The 12,694-nt window shown below is 47.0% G+C and overlaps 1 protein-coding gene across 1 annotated transcript; it reads left to right on the top strand.

The window, feature by feature from the left end:
- Positions 1–10,234: 10,234 nt before the first annotated feature.
- Positions 10,235–11,991, top strand: LOC149401529 (uncharacterized). The gene is made up of 3 exons (XM_089612817.1): positions 10,235–10,510; positions 11,001–11,055; positions 11,504–11,991. The coding sequence occupies exons 1-3, from the start codon at positions 10,370–10,372 to the stop codon at positions 11,743–11,745; spliced, it is 438 nt and encodes a 145-aa protein (XP_089468943.1). The 5' UTR covers positions 10,235–10,369; the 3' UTR covers positions 11,746–11,991.
- The last annotated feature ends 703 nt before the right edge of the window (positions 11,992–12,694 follow it).

Genomic DNA, 12,694 nt, shown 5'->3' with positions numbered 1-12,694 from the left:
TCGAAGAAGTCAAATGTGACCCCCTGGGCCTCGTTCTCGGTCGCAGTCGCATCTCGACATTCCACCGCTCTGGCACGACGGGCCTCCTCGGTCCCTATGTCGTAGTCATATTGCAAGTCGGACGCTCTTCGCTCCGCTTCAGCAAGCTGGGATGAGAGGCGAACATTCTCCTCCGCCAGAGAGTCACTCTCGTGCTCCGCCCGAACACCCGCCGCCTCGCTCGAAGTAAGCTGGCAGTGCGACGTCTCCAAAGCATCGGATCGAGCATCCAGCTGCCTCCGAAGGTCGGTAACCTCAGTGCGAAAAATCTCCGCTGATCGGGTCGCCACCTCATAAGCTCGCCGTTCTTCGGTAAGCTCCCCCGCCATCTTGGCCACAGACATTTGGGCCCCGTCACGCTGATACCGTGCGATTTGAAGCTCCACCTTAGCCTCACGAAGCTGGTCTCGAAGCGTCTCGGTCTCCGCCCCCGGGTGCGAACCTCGTTCGACCTGAGCCAGCCTTGCCTTCGTCCGAGCAAGCTCCTCTTGGGATGCCCCCAAGCGCCGGATGAAGTCGTGCAAAATCCTATCGCTTCGCACGGCCCTAGCGTACGCTTGCGACGACAAAGAAGCAAGGGTTAAAACTAAAACCTACGCTTACAACAGAATAAACAGAAATACTGACCCTCTGAGCGTCGGTAACCCCCGCCTGGAAGAAGGCAATATCGTTCTTCGATACCACGCCCTTCCACCAAGACAGTGGGGATCCCTCGAGGTGGCGGAAACAATCCCCTCGAGCCTCTATCGCCTCCAGCTCCACCGCCGAGTTCGCCCTCTTGGGCTCGGAACGCTCTTCAGGAGGCGCCGATGTCGAAGCCCTCTTCAAGGAAGCACGGGGCTCTGGTTCAGCTACAGCGGCAGCCTCGACACGCTCTCCCTTCGCCTTGCGGTCAGCGACCCTAGAGCGAATCTCCGCCATCGACTTGGGGTCCCGAGAAGCGAGGGCCAGCCTCCTAGCCCGCCTCTTAGCAGCTATACAAGACGAAGCAACGAAGGTCAGGTTCCTGTCAAACGAAAAATTTGTACAAAAACCATAAAGTTACCTCGAGAAAGCAGGAGCGACTGGTTGAGCCACGGGACTCGAGGGCCTGCTCGCCCGGCGCGCCTCCTCGGTGCCCGGGGCAAAGGGCGGGAACCACCCGGTGAGCGCCATCAGCTCGGGGGAACGGAACCGCTCGCCAGCCTTGCGGGCTTCCGACATCCCCGATATTTCTCTCACAAAGGGGAGCTCCACTGCCCCCTCATCCGCTGGAAAGTCGGCCAAACGACCAAAGCGAAGGGGCGCCTCGCCAAAGGCGTCCGAGGTGACCCACACCCACGCCCGGCGGCTAGGCAGGTCACAATCCTCGACCAGCCTCACGTTGCCCCGAGCACGGGCCATGTGAAATCCCGGCTAACCCGGCGCCGGGAAAACGGCGACCAGATTACGGAAATCATCCACGGTCATGGCACGCTGCATCTGGCAGTGCACTCCATGAAGCATGTAGCCAACAGGCGGTAGAACGCCGGGCTCATCTGACATGCGTGGACCCCTAGTCGGGTCAGGATCTGTTGGACGATCGTGGGGAACGGGAGACGCAACCCACAGACAAGACTCCCGATCGTCACGGTCGCATACCCGTCCCTGGGACGAGAGGGCCTGTCCTCGGGGGCAGGTCTAAGCAATCCCACCGAGGGAGGGATGTTATACGTCTCCCAAAGCGTGCTGAAGACTCGGGAAGTGAGCGTGCTCGCGGCATCGATCCCCCTGCAGTCTAAGCCGACGGCGGCGACAGAGTCACCTACTCCGTACATACGAGTCCTCTCTAGTGACCTGGCATAAGTGTAGCCCGAGGCCTCAGCGGACTCGAAGGCCGACCAGGCCGTCGCCAACACTTTCCCGTTGCGTTTCTCCTTCCCCTTCGCGGGAGGAGCCTCCAAGTCCTCTTCAGGGCCCTCTGAGCCCGACCCTAGGGGATCGTCGGAATAAATCTCGTCCAAGAAAGATTCGGACGGCACTATCGCAAGCTCAGCACCCGAGGCGTCCAAGTTAGACGCCCGGGGGAGCTCAGCACCCACTACCGCTTCACCTCGCTGCTTGAGCAAGGGGGCGTCAAAGGACGCCTCGCGGGAAACCAGGTTGATCACCAACCGTGACGAGCGCGGGTCCTTGGACCCTTCGTCCTCCCCTTCGGGGCCGCACCTTGTAGGTAGGCCGCTCCCGGGCCCCGCCAGCTCTGCCATCGCCGCGGCGTCAGTCTCCAACTCTGCGAGCCATTTGTCGGCCGCACTAGAGTCTTCCTCGATAAAGATGGGAATCCCGTCGAGTTCCTCAAAGGGACCCTTGGCCACCCCACCCCCCAAAATTTGGGAGAGGGCAGGAAGAGTCAACCTCGGGATCATCAACATGGGAAACAAGCTCACTCCCTATTAAAAAAGGAAAAAAAGTCGGCTGCCCATGGAAAATTTCAAACTCAAAGGAATTTTCCAATTACCCACAGGCTGCCAGTGTGTGAACAGAAAGGGAGGGGGGCTCTCCTATTTATAGGAGAGGAAGGAGCAAACCCTGCTCCTTCCCCCCCCCCCCCCCCCCCCCCCCCCCCACCTGCACGCGCGACATAAGGTCCGGCCCGCGGGGCGGCCTCGCCCGCGCGCCAGTCCCCCAGCGCCAGGCCGCGCGCGGGTCTTGCTGCCCGGCCGGCCCGGTCCGGCCCCCAGGGGTCTGGCCACCAAAAAAAAAAAAAAGAGATATGCGTGCGTACGGTCACGCGTGATCGAAGGTGAAATTACCTCAACGCCCTTTTCTTTTCTAAAGTTCACGACTTACGTCCCGTAAGCCGTAAACTTGGGGGGCTAATCTTACCGGTCGTTTTCGGGACACCAGAAATTCAAAAACGATTCAAGGCCGGCCGGGATTTGCCGGCCGGAAGCCCAACGGGCCTCGGCCCACCGGGCCTGAGCACCCTGACGCACCCACGGCCCGGCACGCGCGCACCTGCTCCCCCGGCCCTGGGGCCTCCGGCCCAATGGGCCTCAGCGCGCCCTAGCGCACCTGGCTCGCGCGCACCCTGCGCCTTGGCCGTCCCGGCCCACGCGCACTCCCGGCCCGCGCGCGCTCCCGCGCCCCGGCAGAGCGCCCCTGCTGCCTCGGCCGGGTGTCCCTGCCGCCTCGGCCGGGTGCCCCTGCTGCCCCGGCCGAGCATCCCTGCTGCCCCGGCCGAGTGCCCCTGCCGCCTCGGCCGGGTGTCCCTACCTCCTCGGCCGGGTGCCCCTGCTGCCCCGGCTGAGCATCCCTGCTACCCTGGCCAAGTGCCCCTGCTGCCCCGGCTGAGCATCCCTGCTACCCTGGCCGAGTGCCCCTGCCGCCTCGGCCGGGTGTCCCTACCTCCTCGGCCGGGTGCCCCTGCTGCCCCGGCTGAGCATCCCTGCTACCCTGGCCGAGTGCCCCTGCTGCCTCGGCCGAGTGTCCCTGCCGCCTCGGCCGGGTGTCCCTGCCGCCTCGGCCGGGTGGCCCTGCTGCCCCGACCGAGCGCCCTTGCTGCACCGGCCGAGCAATCCCAGCGCCTCGTCCGGGTACGCCTGCTGCCGGGCACGCCGCGCCCGGCCAAGTCCCGCGCCCGGTGCACCCCGCGTCCGTCCAGGCGACACGTCCAGCGCGCCCTGCGCCCTCCTGGACGTGATGCCTCGCGCGCCCCGCTCCCGGCCACCCGATGGGCCTCAAGGGGCCGGCCCAAGGCCTCCTCCAAATACTATAAAACCCCCCCTATGGGAGGAAAAAACACAACTTTCATTCCAACAACACTTCTCTTCTCTTGAGAACTCTCTCTCGTGCTCTTGTGACATTCCAAGAGCGCGCGCCTCTCCTTCCTCGGCTCAGAAATACAAGGACCCCCCTCCACGAGAGGGAGCGCGCTCCTTTTCTGCAACCCGAGCTTCAGTAGTCCACACTGCTCTCCAGCTTCTTGGCCATTGAGCTAGAACTCCGAGCTACGAGGCAAGCGACCCCTCTAAAGTCTTCACTAGAAGCTACGAGCCGGGTTCTAGTCTAAAGCCTTGGATTCTCAAGCCTTCGAGCCCAAGATAGCCCTCATTACACAATTTGAACTACGTTCTGACTTGATCCCGACTAAAGGGTACGTAGGCAGCCAACCTTTGGCACGGTCACACCCCCCAAAACACACCTCAGGGTCTGGAGGGTGTAGCTCGGTCTACGAGCTCCCACATTTGGCCCGGGCGCGGTCACTTGGTCCGGCCTTGGATCGAACCGCCCGAGGTATCTAATCGTTGTTCTTTTTCGTGCGACAACACTAAACACTTGGAGTCAAAAGTTCACAAACCTTTTCCAAGTTTAGCTTAATGTCAACTGACTCTACTAAAGAGTTGACACTGAAAATATCTCGGTTCAAATGAATTTATTTTCTACTCAAGAATTCAACCAAATTATGATGAGCGGATCCACTGAATATTATCTATGTTTACCCTTCATGAATATCATCAGCTAGTCGGGATTTACAAAATTACCATTTTACCCTTCTATATGTTATTTCCTCAACTCCTTTGTCGCTTGTGAATAAGTCAGAAACAATGTATTGACGAGGAGCTAACAAGTCACATTGTTTCATCCAAAAGAGTCAAGACTCAATTTGGAGACTAGCCAGTTCATTTATTCACACTCCAAGGAACAAAGCATAAGGTGATATACATTGCATTTCAGCAATCTTGTACATGAATTCAATATCTATGAGAACTTCACAAAGTTACTCATGACATCTTCACAACTTAGTACTTAACCAATAGGCCCTGTTCAGAATCACATAGTGAGTCCGAACTTTGACTTTCTCAAATGAGAATACGTAAGATGTGAAATGGCATGTGCCATTTCAGGATTAAGGTAAGCACGATGCAATTCATACGTAGTGACTTCGAGACATAAGAGGTTAAATGGTTTGTTCTTATTTTATCTCTAGAAGTGCACTGGTCAATTCAGCACCTTCGGAAGATACCTTAAAGAACTATAGAGTCTCCAACTCTCAATGCCCCATAACCAGACATCATAGATTCTCCTAACAATCGTACTGACGTCAATAGTCCTTTGACCCATAGATTGCGAATATATCGTTTTAAGCAAACTACGAAGAGTTTGTTCATGCAAATCTACATTTGTCTCTTCGTAAGTTGTTAAGTTTGTTTATGGACTAAAGTCTAAGGTTTTATCATAAAGCTTCAAACAGACAATGAAGAATTAATGAACGTTTCAACTTTTTATTAATGAGAAAGCAATTACAAGCAAGAGTCTTCGTGAGACTTAATTACATCGAATGTACAAAATAAATACTACAACTCTTCTTGTGGGCACCATTGACAACAAGGTGATAATCCTGGTCGGCGTTTTTATGGGTGTTCAAGATACAAGGTAATTGGTATTTTCTCTATTCTTTTCTTCGTTGTTGTTTTGGGTTACTTATTTCGTGTCCTTGGTTTTATAGCAAAGTCCCGACGATAGAGGTTGTGGTATATTGGTTTGGGTTGATCCTGAGATGTGTAAAAGGTTAGTTCAAATAATTCCTGGTTTATTTAAAAGGATTAACAATCTTCAAGCTGCTTTGAAACAAGTTGAAGTGTCAAAGAATAATGGTTATGGCGGAGACTAAGACGAGCTGAATAGACTGAGGGAGAAGATAACTACAGAAGCACAAAAGATCAAGTTTTATATGGTTCTCGTCATGCTTGCTCTTGTTTATGTCATCTGTTTCAAATAAGTATACGTTTTGAATTGATTATGGTTGTTTATTAAGTCTGTGTTAAGTGAGACTGATGTAATTGTCAGGTTATGTTGTAATGTTTTGGTGATTATGATAGTTGAAGTTTGGTCTAAAGTTTGTAATTGGTATTTTGTAATGTAAATTGGTATTTTTGTAATGGAATGTGGTATTTTCTAGCTTGTTCTGAAGTTTGGTTTTAGTTTGGCATGACAAAAAAGCTGATACCTTAGTAATGAATAAAAAGCCATAAAAATTGTCAAAGCCACAAATCTGATACATTGCCAATAAAAAGCCATAACAACTTGTCAATAAAAGCCACAAATTTGATACATTGTCAATACAAAAAGAACCAGTTTTGATACACATAATTCATAGATTTACCATTGAGTTTTGTGAACTTGTCACCCAAAAAAAGTACTCAGTTTTGTGAACTTCTCACCAAAAAAAAAAAAAACCAGTACATGATCCCAAAAAAAAGCATTTCATTGTCTTTACATCCAATCTCCAAATAAGGTTCTTGGTAGAAAACCAAAACGCCTGGTTGGGGCCCGGTTCATTCGAGGACTCCGCTGTAATAAGAAAGGCTATGAGTAATGACCAAATACAAACAACAAAATTGGGTTTAAGGGTTGTTGAGTTACCCTTATCAGTGCTTGTTGTGCCGGTTGTTGAGTTGATTGGCTTGTAATAGCTGCTTGTTGTGTGGGTTGTTGAGTTGATTGGCTTGATCCTCCACCACGTCCACGTCCCCTTCCACGGCCAAGTCCCCTTCCATGTCCTTCATCTTGAGCATCTCTAGCCTGTTGATGTGCATCCTTAGCTTGACGTTGTTCTTGTCTCTGCAATATCAAGAAATGTAACCACATTTATAGACATTGCAGTGATTTTCTAAAGCAAGAAATCTGCCAACAGAGTTAAAAAAATGTCTACAATCTTACCAAATTTTCTTGTTGTCTTCTAAAGCATGTAGTGAGGTTGTGGCCATACTTTCCATAACCAGAACATTTGGTTGTGACATGTTTCCTAGTCATTCTAGTCCCACGTGGTTGTTTGGTCATCCTCTTCATTAAATACATCCTAATCCTCTCTAGCATAGACAATATCAGTCTCTGTCTAGCTATAAAACAGCCCTATTACCATTGAAACACTCACAGAGGTTGTTAACGAGTATATCACATCTTGGAGTAGTTCTGAAGTTGGCTCTTGCCCAATGCACTGGATTCTTCTCACACAACCACTTGTAGGCTTCCTCATCCTCATCCCAGATTAAGTTCATGTCTTGGTGAAACTTATCCACATAATACTGCTTGGCTACGTCCATGACCTTGTGTTTGAAGAACTGTCCCTTAAACACCTAACCAAATTTTACAAACAAACAAGAAACTGTTAACTTCTTATGCAAGCTACTGAAATCATATTTGAAAATTCAAAATAGAAAGTGTTTGAAGTTACTTTACCAAAGTAAAATTGCTTTGCAAGTGACGAGCACAATGCCTATGCTCATCTTGCACAGAACCCTCCTCCCACATACCATTGAGTGCCTCTATCAAATCCTTATGTTTGTCTATTATGAAAGTCCAATGGTATCCATTGTAGATGTTGATATCTTCTCTCAAGTAATTTAGAAACCATGCCCAAGACTTTTACACTCTGACTCCAGAATAACAAAGGCAACAGGGAACATGCCATTGTTAGGATCAATTCTTATGGCCGTGAGAAGTTGCCCAGTTTGGTGTCCCTTGATGTGGTAACCATCCAACCCAATCACTGCCCTACAGCCAGCTTTGAATCCTGCCTTACAACCACCATAGCAAATGTAAACTCTCTTAAATATTGGATTACCTTCCTCATCTGCCTCTGTTAAGAACTCGATTGTCGTTCCTGGATTGGTCTTCTTCAACTCGGCTTCATAGTCCCACAACCTGGCATATTGGTGTGCATAAGAGCCTTCAATGATTTCCAAGGCTTTTTTCTTAGTCCTCCAAGCCTTAGTCCTCGAACAATCAAGTATGAAGTCCTTCTAGATTTTATTCATGAACTTGATAGATGACCAGCTCTCATTTTCCTTGAACTCCTCCAGGTACTTGTTGGACATCCAAGTAGCAGTACAAAATCTGTTCTTGTTTGTTCGAGCACATGTATGCTCTGGTACATAGGTCCTGATCTGGAATGTTGTGGTATCTTTCATTTCAAACGCATACCACACCCACTTGCATGACTCGTGCTTGCAAAGTGCTCGAACTCGGTTTCGATCATTCACTTTGAACTTCAGCTCTTTGCATGCCTTGATAGAATACTCCCTTCTGGCATTTTTGAAGACTGCCCCACTTGAAAATACCATTCCCAACTTAAAGTTCGGGTCTGCCATGTCAATGTCTTCACGGAATTCTTGAAATTTTGGGAGAATTTTTCTGGACAATTTAGTAGGCTTAGGCTCATCTTCACTAGACGACTCCTCTTCCAGGACAATGTTTTCCTCCTCATTATAGTCACTGTCCTCGTCAGAACCGGCTTCATCATCAGTAAGAAGTAGCTTTCCTCTGCCCTTTAATCCTAGACCACGGACCACAACAACGCCATTGACTTCAACTTTGTCTTCACTGTTCTCAAACCTACTGTCTTGCTCAAGGTCATCAAGACTGTCTTAACACTCCTCAAACTCTTGATTACGGCCCAACTCATGTGCTTCACTCTGGCCCAACTCATGTGCTTCACTCTGGCCCAACTCCTCTGCTTGACTCTGGCACAAATCCTCTGCTTGACTCTGGCACAACTCATCTGCTTGACTCTGGCCCAAGTCATCTTGTTCACTCCTTGCTTCAGGCTGGCCCAAATCCACTTCAGTCAAGCCCAACTCATCTTCATTTTGCCCTAACTCAGTTTGAGTCTGAGTCAATTCTAGTTCAGGGTAAGTCAGGTCTTCATCAAGAATAAGGTCTTCAGGTTGAGTCTGACTCAATTCAGGTTGAGCTTCAGTTAGGTCTTCGATAAGAACTTCAACGTCTTCATCATGCACAGGGTCTTCAACTTCACTCTGTGCCTCATCCACGACTTGACTCTGTCCAGGCTCTCACTCTTCAACTTCTTCAGGCTCTTCTACTTCAAAGTCTTGAACTTGTTCTACCTCTTCAGCTTCAAACTCTTCAACTGCAGGCACTGGGGGCAATAGTCCAAGCTCTTATACAACAGATGCATCTTGTACGGGGTGATCAAGATACAAATCCAGTTCTTCAGACTCCTCATACATCTTTGACACTCCTATAAACAGGCTCAGATCATAGTCCAGGGCAAAGAACTCCCCATAAGGTTCTAGATAGTACAAGGGAATCGCTGAGTATCCAAGATTTTTCTCTACAATCTTGTCTAGGTCAAACAAGGACAGTTTATTTTTGTCTATGTGGTCTACGTAGTCAACCCAACCACCAACGTAGGTCAAACGCTCATTCACCACTTCCACGCTACCCCCATGGTGAACTTTGAACGTGAACATACCAGACCCTTTAACTGAAACATTAATCAAACAATTTTTTTTATTAAAATCAACCAAAGTAGTATTAAAATACAACTAGTAGACAAATACAAAAGGACACAAAACAAATAACACACAACAACCACCACTGGTCCCCCCATTATTTTGTATTTAAAGCTTCTAACGCTCAAAACTAAGAATACAAAAAAAACAATGGTGGTCCCTACTCAGATTCTTTAAGAAATCAAAACATAACTCCAACCAGAACCACACAATGTGGTCCCTACACTTTTCAAACCCTGAAAACAGATCCAAACATACATAAAAAGGGTTTCTCACCATAAACTGGTCTATTATTGACCAACGCTCTCTCTGAGGAATTTGTCTCTCGACTAGCTCTTCTTTTCGTCGGAGAGTTGGGTTTTTTTCTCCGAGCCTGTGATTTTTTCTTCGAGTGCGCCGTCAGAGACTTTGCTGGCACGGTTTTTTTCTTTTTCTGCGCCGGAGGCTTCATTCTGAAACCTCCTCCAGTGCTGCTAGGGTTCGATTTCGCCGGAGATTTGGATGTCGAAGGTTTCATCATTTTCTCGATGATAGAACAAACCTACATTTGTGTATGCGGGATTTGTTCTTTCATTTTTTTTAAAAAAAGTATTTATATTTTTGAAAAAATTGTAATATTTAATTTAATAATTATTCTAACAATTAATATATCTGATAATATTTAAACATTGATTATATGCAAAAATACGCTTATACCCTTTCAGAACAGTACATGTGATAAACACGTGACCACTTAACGTCCAAATACTGACGGAAGTGGCTAGTTAACGTGCTGAGCAGAGTTATGCAACATTTCCGAGTCCACGGGGTGAAATGTAACGAAGGTACGAGTCCAGGGGACAAAAATGAGATTTATTCTAAATAAATAAATAAAAGGTTTTTCAAGCATGTTAAACCTTAAAACGACTTATGTGCTTTTCTCGTCATTTTTTGCTCTCACGTTTGGGGTTTTGCTCAAACTTGAAAGCCGAAGCCAATCGCATAGAGAGCCCCGACTCTTCTCTTCTTTCCTTCAGAATCTCTGAAACCCGCAAAAACGTGTAAAGAGATCATCCATGGAAGAACCTCTCAAGAGCCCTCCTCAACCTCCTTCTTCGGAGCCTTTGACAAAGAAGAGACTCCGCGAAAACGACGCCGTTTCGCTCAATTTCAAGCTTCGTGTCATTCTCAGAGGCCTTCGTCCTCATTTCATCGAGGTATGAAACTATATACCTTCGTCTATGTATTTTGTACACTTTATGTGAATCTGTCCGTAATCTCGCACTGTGTTCGATTCGGTTAGTTTAGCTCCATTGAAAACTTAAAAATACTTTTATTGGTAGGTGTTTGTTATGACTGTATCCAGCAATTAGTAAAGATAGACATAGGATGTGAAGGTCTGAACTTTTCACATGACAGATGTGCGAACCAAATTACCGGTCTATAGGCTTGTTTAGTTCTTTAGTTCATACTTCACTTCTTTATCAGTCCTTACTCTATAGAGTACAATGAAAATGTTTTTGATTTAGTGACACCAATAGTTGCATTGTTTTGGTATCAAGTGACACAATTAGTTGTTTATAGAGTTTTCTTTCCCACAGTAAGTTAAATATATGGGTAGATTAGTATAGTAGTGAATCGTTGATTTTGTTCAGCACATTGTGCCTAATATGAAGGTGGCTTGAAATCTTGTATCTCATCCTGAAGGTTCTTCAGACCGCTGACTTCCGGAGGTGCAAGGCAGCTGATGAAATTCGACACCGTAAGTTTTTATTTAAATCCTTAAATGTTTGATAACTCTCAGATTTTCCCATAGGTCTTTACTTTACCATCACATTCCTTCTACTGTTCATTGGTTTGATCCGTATGTCTTTGAGCATCGAATGCTCAAGGTAGGCCATTAAAATATCTTTGTTTTCTTGACGCATGTAGCGTAAAGGAACTGAACAGGGTAATAAGGTGGTTGGTTACTTCGCCTATCGTCAGCTTGGTTTGAGATGAAATTTCGTGATACTTAACCTGATATCATATCTAACAAAGTTCAAATGAGCAACAGTCCAAAATTGATGAGATCCGTTCCAAGATGAGTGGCCTCAAAGAGCGACCCATGTTAAGAATCTCACATCACAAATATGACCCATGTTAGGTTTTACATATCCTTGCTTTCTAGGGCATTAACGAAATCTGATCATATGTTTGACGAATCACAGAGATGGAGATTCTGGTAGAGCTCTTCGACCAAAAGACGACGCCGGAGAACCAGACATCGGCGACTGAAATTCTGACAGAAGGCGTTGTTAAAGCCAAAGGTACGTATATCATCGGTGGGTCAGCGTTCGGCTGGAACTTCGTCACCTTCACTGGAAAAGATCCTGTCTACTGTGGAGTCACCAAAGAGACGTTCCGCGCAAATAACGTGGCGAGTGTTGTTACTCCTTCGCAGTCTCACTAGGGACCGCGCGTCTCTGTGGCTCTTGGACCCAATTGAGTCCTCTTTGTGGCCTGGGAATTTCGATACTGAAGTAGCAGCTTATTTGTCATTTATTATTGATGGTAGCTCAGGAATCCTTTTGGAAGCGCCTACCGAGTACCGAATGGTTCAGTTGTTGTACGGGTCTTGAATCATTTGTAAAATAGAATGAACACAAACTCTAGTTTTTATGTTTTACAAATGAAAATTGTCATGCTCTTATCTCAACTTCGAGCCGGGTATTCATAAAGCTTTAAGGTTGAAAAAACAATACTAATAATAACAAGGGGAATTGATACTAATAATACTATCTTAACGTCCCTTACCAATTTAGCCCAAAATAAAAAAATAGACAAAATTAGTATTTTTGGTAGGTGAGAGAAATTAATTTTCCCCTAACTACCCTCAACTCCCATATCTCATCTCTCACTCATCTCTTACGTTTTATTTTATCTTCTCTCTCTGCAAACTTCTTTGACGTTTTTTTTCAACTTCGTCCTCTTGTGCCCAACTGGAGAATGACCGAGTGAAACTTCTTGGGTCGCCGGAATCTTCTTGCTCGCCAACGGTAAGTTTCTTAAACCCATTTTAAACTCATTTTGCAATAATGCTAAACTCATTTTAAACCCATTATGCAATAATGCTAAACCCATCTAAAACCCATTTTGCAATCCGACGTTGTTCATCAAAACTTCAAGATTCAAGTTTGTTTTCTGCAAATCAAAGGGTGTTCATAAAAACTTCAAGATCCAAGTTTCTTCTTCCTTTAAATCCAAGATCCAAAACTTCTTCAAACATATTTTGGTAAGTTCGTCCTATTTTTAACGTATAAGCACATGTTTAATTGTTTTGATTCATGTTGAAATAGGTTCCATTGCGTGTGGGTGTGATTTGTTTGTTGATTTCCCGATTTTTCCAGGGTGTCACGAAT

This window comes from Urtica dioica, chromosome 4 (assembly GCF_054948205.1).
Source record: "Urtica dioica subsp. dioica isolate 48M chromosome 4, U.dioica_male_clone48M_v1_H2, whole genome shotgun sequence".
Lineage (NCBI taxonomy): Eukaryota > Viridiplantae > Streptophyta > Magnoliopsida > Rosales > Urticaceae > Urtica > Urtica dioica.
This window is presented reverse-complemented; position numbering and strand designations above follow the sequence as displayed.

Bases quoted from the DNA above. Each gene is read 5' to 3' on its own strand.
- LOC149401529 (XM_089612817.1), top strand. From the start codon at position 10,370: ATGGAAGAACCTCTCAAGAGCCCTCCTCAACCTCCTTCTTCGGAGCCT. The intron at 10,511-11,000 runs GTATGAAACTAT...CTCATCCTGAAG, and splicing joins TTCGTCCTCATTTCATCGAG to GTTCTTCAGACCGCTGACTT. The intron at 11,056-11,503 runs GTAAGTTTTTAT...GACGAATCACAG, and splicing joins AGCTGATGAAATTCGACACC to AGATGGAGATTCTGGTAGAG.